Source organism: Anabas testudineus, chromosome 24 (assembly GCF_900324465.2).
Source record: "Anabas testudineus chromosome 24, fAnaTes1.2, whole genome shotgun sequence".
Classification (NCBI taxonomy): Eukaryota; Metazoa; Chordata; class Actinopteri; order Anabantiformes; family Anabantidae; genus Anabas; species Anabas testudineus.
In genome coordinates this window covers 11,354,165-11,376,146 of record NC_046632.1, presented here as the reverse complement: position 1 = coordinate 11,376,146, position 21,982 = coordinate 11,354,165, and the positions used below count along the sequence as shown (strand labels likewise).

The 21,982-nt window shown below is 42.3% G+C and overlaps 1 protein-coding gene across 4 annotated transcripts in view; it reads left to right on the top strand.

Moving 5' to 3' along the window:
• Nucleotides 1–21,982, top strand: part of syne1a (spectrin repeat containing, nuclear envelope 1a) — a 63,990-nt gene that overhangs the window by 23,827 nt on the left and 18,181 nt on the right. For 3 of the 4 annotated variants that reach the window (XM_026341658.1, XM_026341659.1, XM_026341657.1), the window contains exons 26-66: nucleotides 91–428; nucleotides 601–745; nucleotides 1,021–1,239; nucleotides 1,978–2,273; nucleotides 2,526–2,691; nucleotides 2,799–2,954; nucleotides 3,220–3,372; nucleotides 4,024–4,206; nucleotides 4,389–4,526; nucleotides 4,805–4,990; nucleotides 5,556–5,678; nucleotides 5,885–6,067; nucleotides 6,965–7,108; nucleotides 8,823–9,047; nucleotides 10,983–11,123; nucleotides 12,168–12,281; nucleotides 12,556–12,717; nucleotides 13,145–13,339; nucleotides 13,490–13,663; nucleotides 15,276–15,467; nucleotides 15,944–16,075; nucleotides 16,229–16,329; nucleotides 16,459–16,609; nucleotides 16,697–16,825; nucleotides 16,921–17,094; nucleotides 17,267–17,482; nucleotides 17,604–17,705; nucleotides 17,792–17,914; nucleotides 18,056–18,256; nucleotides 18,351–18,524; nucleotides 18,645–18,776; nucleotides 18,880–19,076; nucleotides 19,245–19,377; nucleotides 19,484–19,666; nucleotides 19,755–19,904; nucleotides 20,015–20,191; nucleotides 20,292–20,447; nucleotides 20,534–20,689; nucleotides 20,780–20,950; nucleotides 21,208–21,341; nucleotides 21,457–21,661. In XM_026341658.1, the coding sequence (XP_026197443.1) occupies nucleotides 91–428; nucleotides 601–745; nucleotides 1,021–1,239; nucleotides 1,978–2,273; nucleotides 2,526–2,691; nucleotides 2,799–2,954; nucleotides 3,220–3,372; nucleotides 4,024–4,206; nucleotides 4,389–4,526; nucleotides 4,805–4,990; nucleotides 5,556–5,678; nucleotides 5,885–6,067; nucleotides 6,965–7,108; nucleotides 8,823–9,047; nucleotides 10,983–11,123; nucleotides 12,168–12,281; nucleotides 12,556–12,717; nucleotides 13,145–13,339; nucleotides 13,490–13,663; nucleotides 15,276–15,467; nucleotides 15,944–16,075; nucleotides 16,229–16,329; nucleotides 16,459–16,609; nucleotides 16,697–16,825; nucleotides 16,921–17,094; nucleotides 17,267–17,482; nucleotides 17,604–17,705; nucleotides 17,792–17,914; nucleotides 18,056–18,256; nucleotides 18,351–18,524; nucleotides 18,645–18,776; nucleotides 18,880–19,076; nucleotides 19,245–19,377; nucleotides 19,484–19,666; nucleotides 19,755–19,904; nucleotides 20,015–20,191; nucleotides 20,292–20,447; nucleotides 20,534–20,689; nucleotides 20,780–20,950; nucleotides 21,208–21,341; nucleotides 21,457–21,661 (6,930 nt within the window). The remainder of the gene's footprint in view (nucleotides 1–90; nucleotides 429–600; nucleotides 746–1,020; nucleotides 1,240–1,977; nucleotides 2,274–2,525; nucleotides 2,692–2,798; nucleotides 2,955–3,219; nucleotides 3,373–4,023; nucleotides 4,207–4,388; nucleotides 4,527–4,804; nucleotides 4,991–5,555; nucleotides 5,679–5,884; nucleotides 6,068–6,964; nucleotides 7,109–8,822; nucleotides 9,048–10,982; nucleotides 11,124–12,167; nucleotides 12,282–12,555; nucleotides 12,718–13,144; nucleotides 13,340–13,489; nucleotides 13,664–15,275; nucleotides 15,468–15,943; nucleotides 16,076–16,228; nucleotides 16,330–16,458; nucleotides 16,610–16,696; nucleotides 16,826–16,920; nucleotides 17,095–17,266; nucleotides 17,483–17,603; nucleotides 17,706–17,791; nucleotides 17,915–18,055; nucleotides 18,257–18,350; nucleotides 18,525–18,644; nucleotides 18,777–18,879; nucleotides 19,077–19,244; nucleotides 19,378–19,483; nucleotides 19,667–19,754; nucleotides 19,905–20,014; nucleotides 20,192–20,291; nucleotides 20,448–20,533; nucleotides 20,690–20,779; nucleotides 20,951–21,207; nucleotides 21,342–21,456; nucleotides 21,662–21,982) is intronic. The other variant, XM_026341660.1, reaches the window with a different exon arrangement.

Sequence of the window (21,982 nt, the reverse complement as noted above, 5' to 3'; positions counted from 1 at the left end):
AAAGATTCTGTTATGTTGAACAAAAGGAAAATGTTATAAAGCCTTTTGTATTGAGAAATGCACATTAAATCATCCTTTTGTATATTCTAGCTGGCTGTGGATAAAGTTCTTTCCCTGGTCCAGAGGTACCACTTATCTCTGCAGTCCATGCAGAAATGGCTGGGCTCTGCTGCAGCCTTGCTTCAGAGGTGCAGCTCGGGGGTGGATCTCGAGAACCTGACGGATTGTATGCGGGACCTGGAAGATTTGTCAGCCCGGGAAAAGAGCTTCACCACTGCTTTAGATGACCTAAGGACTTTGAATTCACTGCTGGTGGATTTTATGGAGCCAGGAGTCATGAGTGGACTCAAAGAAAAAATTGAGACAATGCAGCTGAGAAACATGGATGTTAAACAGAAACTAGATGCTTACAGAGAGGTGCTGCAGAGGTGTGTGTTAATGTATTCAGACAATTATCATCTATTGTCTGAATACAGTCATCTATTGTTCCTGCGTGTACAGTATGTAGAGTGCAGCTCACTGTATAATCTACATTCACATTGAAATGTACAATATAAACTATGTGTTGTTATTTAATATTGGTTTGTGTAATTCTCTCAGATCTGCAGCACTATGGAGCTCCTTCCAACATGAAAAAGAAACACTAGTTGAGCAGATGAATGACTCAGAAAGCAAGATGGCCATGTATACCACAGCGAAAGCAATCAGCATCCAGCAGGCAGAGGACAAGTGTCAGAGATACAAGGTAGGTTACCACCTCATGTATGCTCATAGAGCAGAGATGCTGTAGAAAAGGGTTTTCAGATATTTATAAAAGTTTTACGTGCTGTGTCTATGTTGCTTTTTAGATTAAATCCCAACATTTGCTCTCATAATGGCAGCAGATACACATTAATATTTTAACAGTTCAGTGTTGATGTGTTATCCCTTGTTGCTTTGTTGCTTGCATGTCCTCAAAGATGTACATTTTAGGAGATTTGAGCTTTGCCTTATAGAAAGTGTTTATGCATCTGTTTTCAGTCTCTGGTGGCTCACATCGACCTGCTGGAGCTGCATCTTAATGCTTTGAAGGAGAATGCTACAGAGTCGGAGCAGTTCATCTCTGAGTCCAGCAAAGCTATCACCAGCCACTCTGTGTTGTCACTATGGCAACGGTGGACCAGGCTCCGCCGTGTGGCTCGAGCCCAGGAGAGGGCTCTGGAGGACACAGCGAGGGAGTGGAGGAACTTCACTGAGAAAGTAAGAGACAAAACTGGATATTTGTTGCTGTTATTGTGCATGATTTCCTGTGTATGTGTCAAAATCATGCATGTGTACCAGGGTCATTCCATCAAAATGCCAGTGTTTAGTGACAAAGCTGTTTAAACAGACAAACATACAAACCTAATTATTCTTGCATGTGCAGATTTAGGTCAAATGCAGCTACAAATGAATACCAGTTGTTGTGCGCTGTGATGTAACTCAAGGCTTCAAGCCAGTGGTTTCCTTCTGCCAAAACACTGTGTCATGAATCGTTTTCCTGCCTTTGGACATATTTTAAGCATGAATGCTGTCTGTAAGAATTACCACGTAGCACTGCTGCTTGAAGGAAATGGAGCTCAAACTGTGAGTGGTCACTTCCTCATATGGGGTGAATTCCAGTTGTCCTCTGGTTCACTGTGGTCCTTTTGTTCAGTTGGATATGATGTCATTCTCTGCCCTTGAATCTCTGGTTTCTGGCCTTTCACTGTCACAGAGAGTACTGTATACTGTAAAAGTGTACATATTGTGAGTTGCATGCTGGATAGATCAGTTCCCTTTATGAAACATGACTCCTGAACATTAAGTAATATTAGCAGGTGAATTAGAAGCTGTTTTATAATTGCTTTGTTGAAAAGAAAGAAATCTGGGTACACTTTGGTTGTAAATTATTAATCAGAATGAGAATAAATCTGATGAAAGGCCTGAACACTATTCATTAACTTCTCTGGCCTCCAGATGGAAAAAGTGCGCTCCGTGTCCAAAGACCTTCACACTCGTGTCCCAGATAGTACAGTTGAGAAGGCAGCGACCAGGGCGGCGCTTCAGAGCCTCCTGGAGTACCATGACTCCTTCAGCCTGGAAGTGGAAAGGGAGCAGTCTATTCTGGCCTTACTGGGGCAACACACTTACAGCCTCAGAGGGGAGGAGGAGGAGGAGGAGGAGAAGGAGGCAAAGGAGAAAAAGACAGAGAATGGACACGAGGAGACATCATGCCTACAAGAGATCAGAAACCTGCAGGAACAATATGACAGGTGAGTGATGCACAGCTGTGACTGCTGGATCAACCAAAAACTGGAATAAATGCATCTCTATAGAAACTGAATATGTGTATTTATTTAATGATATATTGGCTGGTTCATCTGCGGTTTACAGTGATCTTGTTTTTACGTGTTGATTGTTCTCACTGATTTATTTTATTTTCTTCAAAGCTAATTTTATCAGCTAATGAAAAACTCTTATTTAAATTGGGATGTTGCGTCACCTTCCTCTTGTGTCTTTCCTAGTCTTTTGTTGCGGGTACGAGCAAGCAGAGCTCAGGTAAACCAGGAGTTGAGGGAGAGAGAGGAAGTTGAGAAGGAGCTGGGTTTGGTCAAAGGCTGGATCCAAGACACTCGGGGTTTACTGCTGAGCCCAACTGCAGACCTGGATTCCCTGCTGCAAGAGCTCGAGGTCGCTACCTGCATCTGCAGATAAAAAATAAACAAAAATGCCATAATGGCATAATACAGGACAGCCTGTGATTTTCAGTTCATCATGTGATATTATGTGTTTGGCAGACTGCACATGGTGAGGTCATCAGCAGGCGTCAGAGTGTGGAGCGCATGGCAGAGCTGCAGCAGTCCAAGTACCAGGACCTCCAGACCGGTCTGCCCTCTGAGCTCAGCATGCAGTTGGCTGAGGTGGCCCTGGCTCTGGGCTCCGCTGAAGACCAGGTGACCTCCCCTGTTAAAACTGTTAAAAATTAACACTAATACATTTAATAAAGGGTTAAAACTTCCTTTTTCATTAAGGACTATATAGGACACACCCACGTTACAAAGCAACTGAGTGGCTGGATTAATTGTATGAGTTTTTCTGCTCTGTCTGGAACCCTGCTAGGTTATTAGTGTGTCCAAAGTGCATGTTAGCTATAATTATTTAGCTTTTTCAAAAAGCTTGTTAGTGTTTCATCCTGATTTTTGTTTCCTTTGGCTTTAGGTCCAGGCCAGGGAAAGAGAGGTGCAGCAGACCAGGGATGTGAAAGAAGACTTCAGCTCGAGACTCCAAGACATTGACGCAAAGCTCAAGACCATCGCTCTGAAGTTGGAAGACAAGGCTGTCGACCTGGAGGAGGCCAAAGAAGAGACCAAAGTAATCAAGCAGACAGATTGACTAATTAACAAGCTATTAACCTCTGTTAAATTGGCTATTCATTTTGCAGATGTTGAGGTTAATGAGTGTGTGAGAGTTGGGATGGCATGAACTGAATTCTGCCTTCAACAGTGACCCACATTTCAGAGGAGTATTCCAGATGGGCGTCTAAGCCCCTGCCTCCTGTTTTCTTTCTTGTTGCCCCAAATTTTGTCTTCTCTCACTCCTCTGGCCATCTGTACACCCAGAAACACTGTGTACTGATAATTTCTAATTTTGTTTAACCTATTCTGCCTACCAGTACATCTAAAGCTCAATAATTAAATACTGCTCCTGGTTTAGTTTGGTACGTAACCTCCTGTAATAAACACCATACATTTTCATATTTACACTTTTATGTTGGGTTTCACATATGAGATGCATTAATTTCTAACTACTTACCATTTTCTTGATGTGTATACTAAGATAGTCTGCTGCTATTTGTAGCTTTAACAACTTTATCCTAGAGATTTCTACCTAAAACGCAAGGCTTACCTACATTTTCTAAACAAGGTTTATCTTAAATCTATATTTTCCTAATTCTTTTAGTCCCCTTTTCTTATCCTTTTTGCTTCCTGTTCTTATTCTCCACTCTCTTCGTCTCTTCTCCAGACTCTTTGTGTCGAATATGAAGCCTGTGCTCGTTCTCTGTCAGAGTTAGGAGTAGCGGTGCAGGAGTTTGGTGAGCAGAACCCGCTGCTGTGTAAACAGCTGGGTGATGCTGTGGCCAAGCTGACAGAGGTGCAACACTTAATGACACAGCAGGTTCAGGACAGAGCCAACAGACTGAAGAAGGTGAGATGTTCACGCTGTTTACCGTGTCATGTACACCTCCCTAAAGACAAATTTCCATTCATTTGAATGAATGAACAACAAATGTATATATGTGTGTGTTTGTGAGAATATGTGGTATTTCCTTATTTTTACTTAAGAAATAATTATTCTGTAATTTGGCCTGATCTTTTGCTTGTGAGCAGGCAGAAAAGCAGTTGGAGGAATATCAGGGTATGAAGGCTTTCATTTTGGCTTGGACAGAAAAGGCTGAAGCTCTGGTCACCAGTAATATCATCTGGAGCTCTGCTTCGCAGCTGCAGGAGCAAATCCGTGCACATCAGGTGAGTCACACAGCTGGGAGTGTGAATGGACTGTGCAAATAATGGCTCTGATACATTTCATATTTGTTTATCCACAAGAAATAAATACTACTTTTCTCTCTTTAAACCTATTAATTTTAAATACAGCCCACAAAAGTGCAGCTAATTAGACTCACACATTCTTTGATTTCCAGTGAAATGCTATGTACCGTAGTGTGTCGGCCGGCCCTAATTAGTGTAATTGCCCCTTATAAAAGGCTCTCCTCTTTGACTTGCAATTTATATTCTTGTGGTGACAGGCGTTGCTGCGGGAGTGTCGTGGTCTCCATGGTGACTTGGATGCCATGGGAGAGAGGGAGGTGCAGCTGGGGGAGGTGTTGCAGACGGAGGGGTGGAGCCAGCAGGTGAAACACCTCGGCAGATGTACGGAGGAGCTGCAGCAAACTGCCAAGACTCGGCTCCAGAGTCTGCAGGACGCCACAAAAGTAAATGACATTCACACTGGAATAAGACATCAATAATATTTCACCATTAAATCTTTTTGGACTTCTGTGATCCTCATTAATTAAAATCTTCAAGAGCCATAAATCCAGACAGGATTCAAGGAGGTGAACATCCCTTCTTTGAGTCAAATATCAGATTGTCACTGACAAAGCATTACACCATTATCATAATGGAATTCACAGTTTTAGCTGATGCAGCAGTAATCTGCTCCTGGTACCCAGATGACAGTCTGCTGATTGTTGCTAATAACATTGCGCGTTGGAGATCTGTTTACATTTCCTGTTGTGAATTTGGATTCTTCTTGGTCTAAACTTTAAACATAGAACAGCTTTTATTTACACTTGTAATTTAATTTTCTTCCATATCTTTTAAATGGTCAATTGAAATTTGAAAATGAAAAAGATATACCAAATTTTCTGTTCATAGCTCAAAGTGAATGGAAAGTACTACATCCTATGGTAATCAGATGCAGCAGTAATAGTTTCTGACGTGTTTTTTGTGCAGTATAAGCTTTTCTTAATTTGTTTTATCTGCACTTCTCCTCAGGACATGTTGCGTTTGGAGACAGAGGTGAAGAGTCTCCATGCAGCTGTAGACCAGATTCAGGTCACGCTGGCCTCCCCAGATCTCAACAGACTCGGCCTCAGAGAGCAGCTCACACAGAGACAGGTAGACAGACACATTTACCGTGCTGTCTGTGTGGTCAGCAATTATACTTTATTAGAGATGCAAAGATAGAAACTACATACACACACGTACTTGTTGCAAGAAACAACATTTCACTTCAAAAGTAGATTTTTTTTGAATGATGTTTTGCTACATAACACACTAATTAAAACCTTCATACTCGCTAACACCCTTTATTACTTCATAAGCGTCTATTGGTGGAAATGGAGGGCTTCAAGCAGCAGGTGATGTCTGTTCAGCAGTGTCAGAGCGCCCTCCGACTACCAGAAGAGGTAGTGGCCAGTCTGCCTATCTGTCGCACAGCTCAGACTCTGCAGCAAGAGGCCAGCCAGCTGCAGCATACCACTATCCAGCAGTGCAACATCTTACAGGTAGATGGCAACACCCAATCAAACACTAAGATCAGCTGCTGCACATTGAACTAAAAGTAAAATAAAAAGTACAGAGATGAGAGAGCTTCAATTATGTTAAACATTGCATCATTTTACATTTTTCTATTAGTACTTTTATTTATAGTTCAGGTAATTTATAGTCTTATTTGTTTCAAGATTCTCCCCAATTTGCTACATCATCTATTAAGTCACATTTTTGTTGAGAGTCAGTTCAGACTCCCAACAGCTTTGATTTGCCACAAAGTAGTAGAAACCCTCTTATACTGAAAAAGCTCTGAATTCTGCAGTGCTGTCCCAACAAGGCTTTTCAGGAATGTCTCTGTTTTCTTTTAGCCCCTATCAGACCAGTATTATCCTCCAATCCTTCTGGTCTGGCCTGATTTTGCTTTTAAGCTCATTGTAGTGAAGATTAGCCTTTAGATTAAGAAAAAATGTGACCTTTAGGTACTAGTGGAGGACAGATACTTAAGTATCACTAGAGGTTTTTTCCAGGGAGAATTGAATAAATCTGCTCATTGTTCTGGTCATATTTAAGTAAAACACAATATCTTATAATGTTCTTACAATATTATCATGTAAATGTAGCATACATAGAGCAACTATCAAAGTCCATAATGAATAGAAAAAGAATCTGATTGCTATAGTGTCAGCTGGGCATGTAGGATATAAATATACTGCATAGTTATCCTGTCCTAATAAATCATATGAACACACTCAGTGACAGCTACTGTACAGTCCATGCTGTAATCACTGCCATGGTAGCATTGTGAGATGAAGAAAAAAAGCTACTATAGTTTTTTCGCAGAAGTCAGTAATAAGAATCACAGTTTTACATAGGAGGCAGATCATCCTTGTGTTATGTTTCCTCTTTGTCAGGAGGCTGTGGTGCAGTACGAGCAGTATGAACAGGAGGTGAAGAACCTCCAGAGATTAATAGAAGAAGCCCACCACATCATTCAGGACCGGCCTGTCTCCACCAATAACATACAGGAACTTCAGGCTCAAATACATCACCATGAGGTGAGAAAGAACATGCACATGCACATGTGTCATTTTTTAAAACCTAGATATTTGGACAGAAGTATTTCACTGATTTGTGAACTTTGAACGCATCCTTCCATAAATATGAGCATTAACATGCTGTGATTACAGCGTTCACTCAAGAAATAAAATGGGTTGTTCTAAATCATTTGACTGTGAGTGTACACGTTTGGCCAGCTAACATAATCTAGATCAGTCTTTATTTACTGAATTTTTGTCTTTTCAATTAAAGTACTGATTGTTCTACCAGAATAGCTTACATATGTAAAAATGGCAGGTTATTATTAACAAGGATCTGAAGTGTTTGAATAGTGGGATTGTAGATAAGCGTCATGTATCAAAAAACCCTTATGAGGGTCAACGAATGACAAGGAGGCCCTTCAGTGCTGCAGTTTATCCTTTGACATTAAAGGAAATGAATATGGTGACATCTGAAGTCACTTTACAATAATCAATGATGCCTTTAACAAGAGACAAGATCAAAAAAGTGACAGTTTGTCTCATGACATATTTCCTGTAGCTCTAGCTACAGGAGCATTATGTAGCACTATTCTACAAGTTTCTATTTGCTCCCAGAATAAATACGATTTTAACATTGTGCAGTTAGTGGAGTACGACCATACAGCAGTGTTGTGCCTCTAGAGGCCTAACTCATACACATTCCAACTTTATCTGATGGTGCATGTTAATATAATCTGCATAGATTCCTGCATGATGCAGTTTGAAGCGGTAGATAGGAGCAGGGAAGAGGCAAACTAATCAAATCTCCCATCATGAAAGCCTTTTTTATACTTCCCTGCCTGGTCCTGGCAGATAAATACTTTAAATACTTGACAGGAACACCTGAATGCAGCTGTAGATATTTTCATACTGCTGCAATCTCTCAGTCACTGCAGAGTAGTTCGACACAGCAGTGTGCTTATGTCTGAGTTTGATCTCTGAACTGAGCAGAGAGCTGCAATGTCACTGGCCCAGTCACATGACCTGATAATCAGTGCATTGACCATCTGCGGGACAGAGGGAGGAGGAGGAAGAGGAAGAGGAGGAGGGGGAGGAGCACAGAGCTGGCCCCAGCCTACCGGCATAAATCAGGGCAGTAATTTGACACCAACTCTGTCATTCTTCCTCCATGAACCCTCCCTTTACTCCTTGCAGCTCTTTTGTTGAGGGGAACCGGCGTGAGGATTGGTGGAGGAGGGAAGTGGCAGACAGAGGAAGGGGGAGGGGCTTCAGGCAATGAGATCACATCCTGTTTTTCCTATGCATTTGTGTATGAGGGAGTGTCTGAGGAATTTTGAACTATTTCTGTGAGGGTGTCTCTCTCTCTCTCAACCAAACATCCTGTCTGTTGGCTTTACCACCGATCTGAGTCGCCCGCCTCTCTGCTGCTCCGATTGGTTCAGGCACAGAGAACAGAGCGAGGGAGGCGGGGGGTTAGAGTGAGGCAGAGCTATTCTCTTCCTATGCTTACACACTGTGAAGCCAAAAGTGAAAGACCGAGGAGAGAAGAGAATGCGTCTTCTCCACGTACTCTTCGCATACCGGCACCACAGTCAGCCCTGAAGTCAACCACTTACTTTTTTAAGGAGTACATTTAACCAGGAACTATTAGTCTCCTATTGTGGACTAAACCACACTCACCTGACCCTGGGGGTGGTGTGTTTTTTTTCTGTTCGGGGTGATGTTTTGACAGGAGTTAGCCCAGAAGATCCGTGGCTACCAGGAGCAGATAGCCTCGCTCCACTCCAAGTGTAAGATGCTGACGGTGAAGGCCAAACACGCCACCATGCTGCTGACCGTCAGTGAGGTGGAGGGCCTTTCAGATGGCATGGAGGAGCTGAGTGATGAGGAGTTGCCCAGTGCTGTGGCAACCATTGCCGCCAAGCAGCTTCCACACACGCATCCCTCTGTTGTCATGGTGAGTGGCAAAGCCTTGTTTTGGACACATCACGCAGAGACTCACACATATCTTTACAAACATATCTCTGACACATGGTGTGTTTGTATGTTTAGTCTTTCTTCCTGCTCTGTTTATGTCCAGATCAGTGATTCTCTAACTGGAATACAGGAAATCCCTTTTGGGATGTATACAATTCACTGCACGATAATGTAATTAGGCTTACCCAGAATTAGAGGATGTCTGATGATGAATGGTATGATTGCAGGTTTAACTCGACTCCTCTTATTTCCCTTGTAGCAGTTAACAAAGTTATATTAGTACAATTCAATGCCAAGTTAACATTATATCTAAAGTGGGATGCAGTGTCCAACCTGTGGTCCATAAAAGGCAAATATTCCATGTTCAGGATAGTTATTTCTTCCTGTTATGCTTTCCTCTCTGCTTATTTCTTCCTGTGTGTGATTGCACAAAAATAACCTCAGCTCTTTTCCTTGTCTTCCCTTCACCTCAAGTGTTACTATTTTGGCAGTTTCCTCTTGTGTATAACTTCACTCACACTGTGCTGTGCTGCTACATTTCGCTTCACATTAGCCTGAATCTGTCTTCCTGCTACAATGCTATGTCATCGGCTTAACCATTCATCTGCCTTCAGTGGTGGCACATAAGTAAGCGCCTCCTCTCTCTTCCTCTCTCTTTCTCTGCCTCTCTTTCTGATTCAGATTTCTTCGCTTCCTTGGCCCGTTACTGCTTTTTGTGGCTATTCCATCTCAGCAGGCGAGGAAACAGGATATTACTGCATGTGTGTGTGTGTGTTTTTGTAAAGCATAAATAGTTTGCTATAACTGCTGATGACACTATTGTTCGGCATAGTTAGTGCTGACTGTACTGCTCAGTCTCTAACTACTCTCACAGTGTAAAGACGCTGTCTTTCCCACACTTGCCACTGTTGGTTCATTGCATTCTGTTGCATCATAAAAGCTGAGAAAGGGTCTTTTGAATATAATAAGGTCCCAAGTCAGCTGGCCAAGTTCTGCATTAACAGCCAAAAAGCAGCCCAGTAGGGCCTGGCTCACATTTCAGCTCTGCCTCTCTGCTGAAGCATGCAGGCATGCAGACAACCCAACTACTTCTAGGACTGCTGCTGTTGTATTCATTAGTACCAGAGTCTGTTGGCTATGCTTTGTAAAGGTTTAGGCTTTGAAAATCTTGGGGATTTCCCTGAGACCATTTCCTCTTGCAATTAATGCACAGTGTTTTTTTTGTTGAACATGTCTTTTATGTGTACGCGTTATACTATTGGATCAGTTTCTGTCTAGGTCTTAAATACAAATGTTCCTCTTCAAACGTAGCTTACCTATGTAAGAAGATATTAAAACGGTGACATGGATAATGTCTGGATGCCACTTGCAAAGGAAGTGTGTCTGTGAAGGAAAGGAAATGACTGTGGTCCTGAAACCACAACTCTGCAGTATAGTTTCGTATGTGTGTGGTGTCAACGATTACTTTGCGTACTGTATATGTGATTTTGACTTCCGGCTCATGGTCATTCCTTTTCTCTGATGTATCCTGTAAAGCAATACTTGTGCCCCATTCATTACCGGTGGAATCCAGTGTCCATTTGCTAGCACAGTGCAATGCTACACTGAGTTATGTCTCTCTAATGCTCTGCTATGGCAAAAGTGTTGCCGTGTTGGATTTCAGTAGCAGTAATGTGATCTAATGGATCTCCTCTCTGTGTTATTTGATTCACTCACTGTCTAATTAATCAGCAATGTGCTTGCCGCAATCTACCTAACCTGCACCAGCCCATTAATTTTTATGCTGTCTCCTCCTCCCTCTCTTTATCTTCCTCTGTCTGTCTCCTCACTCCTATTTACCTGGACGTTTTCTGTTTGGCCTCCCTCCCTTTCCCACACCTGCTTTCTTTGATGTGTGGTGTGTATGTGTGGTCAGATGACAGCCGGGCGCTGCCACACACTCCTCTCCCCTGTAACGGAGGAGTCAGGGGAGGAGGGCACCAACAGCGAGGTCTCCTCTCCCCCTGCCTGCCGCTCTCCCTCCCCAGGGGCTAACGCTGACACTCCTCTTAACCAGGTACTGCAATTCCCACCCTCATAACCTCCAGAGCCCTCCAGCATTTCCAGACCTGGCCACCTGCCTCACGTCTACCATCTGTTTTACTTGTTACACCTACAATTCCTTGTCTAACTCTGCAAAAGACTTGAACCTCAATCTAAGCTTAGAAGTCTTTTAAACTAAATTTGTCCTGAAATATATTTAAAACAAGACAAACTTGTGTCTATTGGAATTCATTTTCTATTGCAAAGTTGAGTTGTCAGATTTTAAAACTCAATATGTGGCTCAATGACTTAATAAATCGACATGCTACCTTTGCAACACTACTACTACCACTAGAACTATCCACTACTGGATGTTTGAAACAGCTGGAGAGTTGCTGTGCTGCCCCGCTTCCTCCTGGAACCAGTATTACTGCATGTTTGCAGATTTTACTTTGCATTCATTTATTTTTGCCACATGCTTTTTCCCTGAGGTCATAGTGTGTCATTTTTCTAAATATGGCTAAGTTAGCATTAAGTAGCTTTTCTGCATAATCTATTTAGCAATATTTAGAATGAAACAGCAGCACTATGTTGCTGCAAAGTTACTGCAGAGAGTGAAAACAAATATAGTGGTATCTGAGCAGAATAATGCTGAAACAAACCATCCCACAGGTAACAAAACAGCTCAAAGTCATAGATGGTGTCTACTAAGTTTACATGTTGGTCAATACCTTTTCTGTTGAAGTATATGAGCTTATTGGTGTCCAGATGTACCAAAAAAGTACTATAACCATCAACTTGTGAGCATGCTTAATTAATTTCTGTTCAATTCAAATGAAAAATGTGTGGGCCTGTGACTTTTATTTAGAAAATGAAACAAAAATGAAAGAAATTAAAACATGTTTTCAACAGTGTGTATGTACAGCAGATACAATATGGATAATGGCAATATGGTTCAAAACACATTGAAACATCAGAACTAACTCATCTTCTCAGTGGACGTGAATAATACTGTGGCAAGCACATTAAATACATTCAGTGTATTTGCATTCACACTGACTGCGTTTTCATGCCACAGGGTCGAGCCGCTTTAAGCCGAGCTCCACTCCAAGAGCTGTACGACCCATCAATGGAGAACAGCGCTGCTAACCTGGATGACCTGCAAAGATCATGGGAAACACTCAAGAATGTGGTACGGTATATCATCGCCTACAGTAAACTAGTTGAAATCAAATATAAAAACAATACTGAGCTATGTTTCATTACAGTAAGTGCAGTACAACAATACAAAAGATAGAACTGAGACAGATAAATAAACACAGCTATGCTGATGTTTTTGTTTAAATTCCTGATATCACTATACAAGTCCATACAGGTCCACTACATTCTGCCTTGGACTCTTTACAGCGGCAGTATCAATTTTGCCATCACTTTTTAAAATCTCTTTTTCTTCTTTCCTACCGCAGATCAGCGAAAAGCAGAAGAGTCTATACGAGGCTCTGGAGCGGCAGCAGCATTATCAGGAGTCTCTCCAGTCCATCTCTATTAAAATGGAGTCCATCGAAGGCGCGCTGAACGAGGGTCTGGAGCCCAACAAGAGCCCCGAGAGTCAGATGGCTGCACATCAGGTGAGCGAGTAACACTGGAGAATTTTCTCCTGACATTGTGAAAGTTGTGTTTCTGTGCTGTGATGCAGCAAAGAATATATGTGTAAATTGTAAGGAGCCATCTCCTGGGGAAAAGATAAAGATGACCAAAAACAAGCTTGCTCAGGGAAAACAGAGAATGATTGAGGAGTTTGGTTTTGCTCTAGGCTGTGCAATGGATGCACAGACTGCATGGCACTGTTCCTAGTTGCTATGCCAACTTCACAGCGACGGCCGCCATAGTCCCTTTTTATAAAACAACTGTCAACCAATTTGGACAAACCCTCCTTTCCTGTTGTCTTGCCATCTTCTTTAGATTTTTTCCTCTTTCTTTCAGCAATTGTTGTCTCCAAAATCTCTTTTTTTCTCTATTTCACTTGTCACATTTGTGTGATTTCCTTTTTCCTAGGCTCTGATGGATGAGATCCTAATGCTGCAGGATGAGATTGGCGAGCTACAGACATGTTTCTCTGAGGAACTTGCAGACAGCGACGGTGATGGTGACGCTGGTGACCAACTGGCCCTCCAGTCCACCCTTACTGTACTGGGAGAGAGGATGGCCACTATTCGAATGAAGGCTTCAGGGAAACGGCAGCTGCTGGAAGTGGGTGCTCAAAGACAATATTCAAATCCTTACTGTCTTATTTACACTCAGTTTTAAACTGATACTGTCATCTTTGTTTCTATTATGAATGCAGCTGATCATCACTCATTAATACCAAAGGAATCTAATGTGTCTTTTTGGCTACTACAGGAGAAACTAAGTGAACAGTTAGAGGAGCAGCGGCAGGAACAGGCCCTGCAGCGTTATCACAGCGAGGCAGAAGAGCTCGACCATTGGCTGCTCAGCACCCGTGCCACACTCAGCTCTGCATTTCAGCCCCAAAACGAAGACTTGGACATGGAGGAGCAGCTCATTGACTGTCAGGTGAGATTGACATTGGTGACTTGATGGCATGCAGGTTAATATTCTCCTCACATGGACAGATTTTGTTTATATTTTCCTTCACTGACAGTCAAGGAAAACTTGAATTACGCCCTAGGCACGGGATGAAAGTCTGCGTTGTATTGTTTTATCACAAGGGAGCCATCAAAAGATAATGTGAAGTGTCTGGCTGCATCATTGTTCCAGAAATAGTCTCTTTCCTTGGATTCATTCCCTTGGTAAAATTTTACTTTTATTATTTTAGTCACGCACAAACTGTGACTAAAATCCTGGGACCTGTATCCTAGTCTGCACTGTTTAATCTATTTAAAGTTCTGACTATTGTTGATTTTAAAGTAGTTAATTAAAAAGCAAGAATGCTATTTTTACAGCTTTTGTTGGAAGAGAATAACCCAAACTCTTCAATTCAGTACCAACATTACAGTTTAAATGTGTATCCAATGTCTGATAATTGTTTTCTTAGCAGTAATAATGTTAGTTCTGTTGCTCAGTAAATCAGTATTTACCGTGTGTGTGTGTGTGTGTGTGTGTGTGTGTGTGTGTTTGTAGCAGCTGGAGCACAATAAGCTGATTATAGCTCCTGTGAGGCTCAGCTCTAAAGCTTTGGTTTATATGAATCCTCATCTCCAGGGGGTAAAAACTGTATGGACAAGTAGATTATTGCACTATAGAATAAACAATATACTGTATAATATAACATGTTAAGAAATTTTTGTGAGGAAAAAGTGAAGAAACTAAAATGTGTAGCAGATGTGTGTTTTCAAGGAATGAAAATCATATATAGCTTTGTTACTGTAAAATATTCACTGAACAACTACTGTCGATCTGCTTAAATACAGTACAGGACACCATATTGTAAAAATAAAACCTCAAACACTACTTAAAAAAGCTTTACTAGATATGCTCAAAGTGTTCTCCTTATGTGGAGAGTTGCTGAATCTTCCAGACTGATTGAACAACCTGGCACCAGTGCAGAAATATTTCAGTCTGTGAGTGAAGCTCATCCTTCTAACTATTCAGATCATTTAATTTAGTTCTACTTGATTATTTTGCATCCTTTTAATTGATTGTGTTATCATAACAATGACTACTTGCATAGAGCGTAGAAGAGCATAGTGGTACAGGAGGAGGGAGGGCACAGAGCAGAGAGCAGCATTTCTCAGTCTTCCCAATGAATGAAAGTCTCATCTCTGAATGGAAGTAAAAGAGGTTTATGAGGTGCTCTCTTTGTTTTGCTCTGGGAAAGTAGTCTACCCGTCTTTGACCCTTGTATTCCTGTGTGAATGAAGTGGCCACAAACTGAGTCCCCCTCTTCCACTTCCATGTAATTGTTAGCGCATTTCACACACAATGTGGACATATAAAGGTTGCATCCCTTTTACTATCACTTGTTAAAATGTGTAGAAGAAGAGAGAGTGAGTGGGCTTTGGAAAACATTTGAAGTGAAAGAGAGCAAGCAGTGATTCTCACTGATAGTGATATAGTGGATGGGATGTGACATAATTAAGTAGAGGAACCATAAAAACACAAAGTCACATATATTTCTTGTCTCATTTTAAGTATTTATGATCTGCTCTAACTTTTCACTCTCCAGAACATGCTGTTTGAGATCGAGCAGAAGGTGTCATATCTGTCAGAGCTGTCCGTACACAGTGAGAGTTTGCTACTGGAGGGCCGGGCTGAGACTAAGGAAGAGGCAGAGCAGCTCACCCTCAAACTGCACTCCCTCAAAGACAGCCTGCTGGAGCTGCAGCAGATGCTTCAGGACAAACAGGTTGACATACAGGTGAGGTCAGAGGTTATATGCGTATTGTTGTCCTTATCGGCCCCATGCATGCAGTCTTGTTGCCCCGCTCTTCTTTTCTCCCTACGGCTGTCATTTGTGATGTGCTGTGCTGCATTATGCCGCACTGGTCACAGCATCAATGGTACTATTGTGCAAATGCTAAAGCTGGTGTCATGCCCCTTCATAAATGTTCATTGTTTTCTACTATAGAACAATAAAAGCCTGTGTGTCTCACAAAGGGCCCTCAGACACCAGATAAAAAGATGCTAACTCATCACATGCTAACACAAAATGTACTGCATCGGGTGTCATTTTTTTCTGGTATAGCAGACATGGGTAGTAAAATATCTGAAGTATTACAGATATGTGTTCTGTAAGCTCAGAGATGCTTATTTCTATCTCTGTTCTTCACAAACTTTATGACTTAGTGAACCTTTTGAATATTAAGTGTTAAAGTCCCTCTGTTTTTCTTCTAGGGTTCTTTGCAGGAGCAGGAGGACAGTGAGCCAGATTCATCTCTGTCCCAGAGTCCTAATGTCCAGGATTGGCTTTCCCAGGCCCGTACAACACGCACACAGCAACACCACGACTACTTGCTTCGACAGAGGGTGAGAAGAAACTCAATAACAATAGTTTTTATGCACCACTGTCGCTTTCAGGCAGATTTTGATGTAATTACATTAGTATTGTCACACAAAACAAGTCCATTTTGGATACTTTTTTATTGATAAATATAATGATTATTAATTGATATTTCCCAGGAGTTGCAGGAGCAAGTAGCTGAACAGAGGAGGCTACTCCAGTCTGTTGCAAGTGTTGGGGAAGAGTTACTCAGCCAACAGACCACACCCAATGGGGACAGGTACTTTTTCTTGTTTCTCTAATGTTCTCACACTCACTGTCACTGTCTATTACATTCAAAGATAAACCAACACTCCAGTGAGCAGGTATTATGATTTATTCTAACAACACACCCCTCCCCTCCGCACAGTGAGGTGTCTGTTCCAGGAGGAGTGTTGCTGGAGGCAGAGTCTGTCTCTCCTTTAGACCAGCTGAGACAACGCTGGGAAAACTTGAACAAAGATCAAAGCACAAAGCTGCAGCTCTCCCTTAACTCTCTTGAACAGGACCAGCTCAGCCCGGTACAGATTCTATATGCACTGTTCTGTGTTTAATTTAGTTTTTCAATGTCTACTATGTCCACTATGTAAATTTATATTGATTTACAGGTTCTCCACTGGTCCCATCTGTCCAGTCCCAGTGTGGGGTTCAAAGGTCGATCTGCCAGCCAGGACTCTGACTCTCCCAGAGCTTTGTTTGAAGCCTGCAGTCAGACTCTGGAGAGAATCGCTCAAGAGGTGAAGTAACAAAGTTTAATGTTTTAGTGTCTAATGAAGATTTAAAACTTTCTTGCAGCCAGATTAATCAATGTATTATTTGTTCCACCTCACAGGCAGCAGGTGGGGACAGTAAGCATTCAGGGTCTTCAGGAGTGGCAACTCTCCAGCAAGACTTGTATGCTGCAGTTTCAGCAGCCTCCTCTTGGTTGGATACTGCTGAGAACCAGCTGCTCTCTGGTCCTATGCTGATGTCTGAGGACACAGAGACACAACTCACAAATCTAGAGGTTAGTGAAGACAAAGGCACCGACCAGTTTTGCTACACAGAATACAGGCAAGCTATACTAACACAGGTAGCAAGCTAGCACACATCAAAGGATTGGCATAAGCCAACCTGACAATTAAGTCTACTGAATGTAATATACCAGCTGTCTTATTGACCTCAACTGTTCTGTTCAGAGTCTGAATAAACAGCTGAAGGAGATGAACAGCGAGGTAAACCAGTGCAGAGACCTCTTGGGTGGAGGAGCAGGCCGACTGTGTGGAGGAGATGAGCAAGCTCTGATGGAGGACACCCTGGAGGGCCTGCAAGAAAGGATGGGCCTGCTGGACTCTACACTGGAGCAGCACTGTGAAAGCATAAGGGACAGACTACAGGAGCACTCAACCTTTCAGGTACTAGAGCTAGACTGGTGCACCAGCCAGCTCGGTTTGAGTTCATCTTCCCATGTGATCCAACTTGTTTGTGACAAGGCTGCCTGAAACCTTTTAACATTATCGCCATTGATTTTTGCAGAATGAGTTGAGGATGCTGTTCACAGCTCTAAGTGAAAGTAAACACCAGTTGCTGCAAAAGATGGCTGGAACTGCAGACAGACCTGCATCCAAACAGATCGAGGTACGAAACTGACCAAGGACAAATAAACAAAAAGAGAATAGAACACCTTTAAAGAAATTTCCATTACATATGTTGATCTTTCGTAGGCTTTATCGGAGGTGGAGGACAGTCTAAAGGAATTTGAGCAGAGAGTAACGGAGCTGAAAACCAGAGCAGAAGGGCTCCACTGTGGCCAAGTCCACTCCAATCAGGAACTGCTCAAACTACAGGTAATGTCAAATTCTTTGTGGAGCTCATTTCTTTTTCTCTTACACTGTGGTCATAACTGGTTGTGTGCACTGTGTCACTAGGATAATAACCTACCTGTACTATAATACGGTCTGACTGACAGTTTTGATGGTTTTTTGTAGGATGCATATGAAGAGTTGGTGCTGATGGTCGGCTCCAGGCGTAGCAGCCTGAACCAAGGCTTGTCTCTCAAGTCCCAGTATGAAGCTGCACTGCATGACCTCACAGACCTGGTGGACACGGCTCAGGACAAGATGGCTGCCGATCAAAAGATGACAGTGGCCTCTGTCATAGAGGTCCAGATGTTACTGGACAAACATAAAGTAAGAGGGGTGGTAAAAGTTAGAATTTCGCTAAAACAAAGTATAGTTGTTTATATAGAGATGAATGATTTCTTTCTGTTCTTCTTAAATACAGGAGTTTTTCCAGGGTCTGGAATGCCATATGATCCTTACTCAAACATTTTACACTAAAGTGTCGGGGCTGGTGACACAGAGGGAAAGCCAAGCCCTGGAAGAGACCATGGCTTTAGCCCAGAATGTGCTCAAACAGGCCCATAGGAGGGGGGTGGAGCTGGAGGGCACATTGGAGGTGAGAATTAGTGATTAGTACATGCTAGATAGGAGCAGTATCATTTTGTTTTGTTCAATCCAAATGTTCAGCAGAATTATAACATAGCAGAAAATATATGGAACACTCTCCCTCTGACAGTCGTGGAGTGGACTTGTGGAAGACTACCAGGCTCTGTGTCGACAGCTGGAGGCTGTAGAGTGTAGCATCCCCACTGTAGGTCTGGTAGAGGAGACAGAGGAGAGACTTATTGAAAGGATCAGTCTCTATCAGGTAACAGACCAGACACACAATCATAAATTAACTCATGCTCTATCAGGATGGCATATCACTTATGTTATACATCCATCCGTTTGTCTTTTCCTCTGTCCACCAGCGTCTGAAGGCCAGCCTAACAGAGCATCAACCCCAGCTGTACCAGGTCCTGGAGGAGGGAAAGAGGCTTCTTTTGTCTATTGGCTGCTCTGATTTGGAAAACCAGCTGACTCAACTTGGAGAGCACTGGCTCTCCTCCACCACCAAGGTCAACAAGGAGCTGCATCGCCTTGACTCAACACTGAAACACTGGAGCAGGTCAGGGTCTAGACATGAAATCACAAATTAGTTGATTAAATCAGCAAAATAGCTTTCTGTAAACTAAAAGTCTGTAAGCTAGTTTGTTGAGGTGTGTGAAAATCCTTTTTAAAATATGTAAGGCTTATTGTAAGACTAATTAAAATACATATTATGTATAATTTTCAGGTACCAAAGTGAATCTGGAGAACTGAGCCACTGGTTGCAGTCGGCTCTGGACAGACTGGAGTTTTGGACAACTCAGTCAGTGACGGTGCCCCAGGAGCTGGAGACCGTCAGAGATCACCTCTATGCCTTTCTGGTTGGTTATGTTATCACACCAAAAATTTACTACAGCTATAATACACAATATTTATATTGTTTTAAGGAATGTACAATCAAATTTCAACTTTTCTTAATTTTGATAGGAGTTTTCCAAGGAGGTGGATGCCAAGTCATCATTGCGTTCTTCTGTGCTAAGCACAGGCAATCAGCTTCTGCGACTGAAAAGAGTAGACACAGCTGGTCTGAGGACAGCTCTGGGCCAAATCGACACTCAGTGGGCCGAGCTGCTGACTCGTATTCCTGTAGTACAGGAGAAGTTACACCAGGTCTGAGACAGCTTACATCTGTCAGCTCTTCATGAGATTTATGAAAACATTGTTAATGATGCCATATTTTGGCTCTTTGTACCCACAGTTGCAAATGGAGAAGCTGGCATCACGGCATGCCATCACAGAGCTGATGAGCTGGATCTTTCTCATGGAGAACATCATAGACGAAGACCAGGACAAGATCATGGGAGCTGTAGGCTCTGAGGTGGTTCAGAACTTCTTGCAGAAGTATAAGGTACAAAACTTCATCATTTGTAAACATTATAGGCTAAAAGTATATTAACGAGCTCTGTGTAATCTCTCTTTTCAGCATTACAGCCTTATAAAGTCTCTTGTTTTTCACAGGGTTTCCGCATTGATCTGACCTGTAAGCAGTTGACTGTAGACTTTGTTAACCAGTCTGTGCTGCAGATCAGTAGTCAGGATGTAGAGGGAAAGCGTAGTGACAAAACAGACTTTGCTGAGAAGCTGGGAGCTATGAACAGAAGGTGGCAAATACTGCAGGGGCTCATTACTGAAAAGGTATTGTTTCAGTTAGAGTGTAATCGAAACTAATTCCTTCTTTTATTTTTAGTTTGTCATTTCTGAGTTGTTAAATTGTTTTGAATTGTTTATATATCAGATTCAGCTGTTAGAAGGACTATTGGAAGGTTGGTTGGAGCATGAAAATGGAGTCCAGGTCCTGAAAACCTGGCTCACAGTACAGGAGGAGAAACTAAAGAAGAGACACAGGATAGAGGATGTAGCATCGGTGCAGAATGCACTTAAAGACTGTCAGGTAGGTTTTTTATTTTTAGCTTTTATAAACTATTTTAAAACAATTTTTTAAAAACTTTTTAACTAAAGTCGATGTTGTTTTCACAGGAGTTGGAAGAGTTGGTGAAGGAAAAAGAAAAGGATTTCGAGAAAGCAGAGGAACGAGGAAGTACTCTCATCCAAGATAAGAAAGGAGCAGCCTGCTCAGTTGTTAAGGAGGCCCTCAAAGGGCTGAATGAGTCCTGGGCTCATTTGAAGCACATGGTGAGCTCCTCTTATTCTTTACCCTCATTTGTTTTGTCTTAATTGTTTTCCATTTTGGTGTAAGATACTAAGACCCATCTATCCTATCAGATAAGTCAGATGAAAGTAAGTCTGCGGTCGGTGTTGGAGCAGTGGACGCTGTACCGACGAGCTTCAGAGGAGATAAATGGTTATCTGATGGAGGGCAGGTACTCTCTGTCCAGGCTGCGCCTCCTTAATGGCTCTCTGGAGGCAGTGCAGCAGCAGGTGGAGAGTCTGGAGGTAAGGAATGTAGAAAATAGCCTGATTTATCTAACGTGTGGAAATGGCATACCCTTGGTAAAACCTTTCTAAGGACTGAGAGTGCATCATCATGTTTAAGATATTTTACTGAAGACTGTCTGAAGTGTGTGAAAAAGAACATCTACCCAGTGTTCACGGTGTTGTCTGTAATGTCTTTTTTAAGATTTATCTGTCAAACAACATTTGTTAAGCAAATCTAAGAAATTCAACCTTTTTGGGTTCCTGTGTATTTTCAGAACCTGCAGGAAGAAATGGATAAACAGGAAAGCAGTCTGAGGAAGTTTGGCTCCATAACACACCAGCTACTGACTGAGTGCCATCCATCTGTGGCTGAAACGCTTAACAGAGCCCTCCAGGATGTCAACATCAGGTAGAGCTAACAAAAACACATATCTTCGTGTAGATCAAACAGCACCTATAAATAAAAAGTAACTATTTGCAGACTTGAGCTTAAAAATGCAGCTGACTTCTGTTTCCTGTGGTAGGTGGAACTGTCTGCTAGAGCAGATCTCAGAGCAGCTGAGGAGTAGCAGGGCCTTGCTGGGGCTGTGGCAGCACTATGGGTCGTTGTACAGCCAGTGTGTGACAGCAGTTCAGAAGCAGGAAGAACGTGCTGATCACCTGCTGAAGAGTGCAACCGACAGGGAGATCACAGAGGAGGAGAGTAGCGCTTGGATAAGGGACTGCGATGTGAGTGTGGGACAATTTAATGTTTTGCCTCTAGTATATGATTTTATCATTATAATGTAGCTGTTTTCTGAAAACACTGCTTCCTAAGAACTTGTGTAAAAATAAATAAATAAATAAAAAGGGTCTGAAACGGTTTGTCATCTCACTGTGAGGATTCACAAAGCCTATATCCATCCTGCAGAATGCCAAAGTGCACCCTGTCCTTTTGTCTGCTTGAATGTAGGCTCACAGCACAATGTCACAAAAGCCTTTTGAATAGAGGACTGCAAAGGGAAAGACAGGCCCCTGATTTACACTACAGGGGTCCCCCGGTGTCATGCT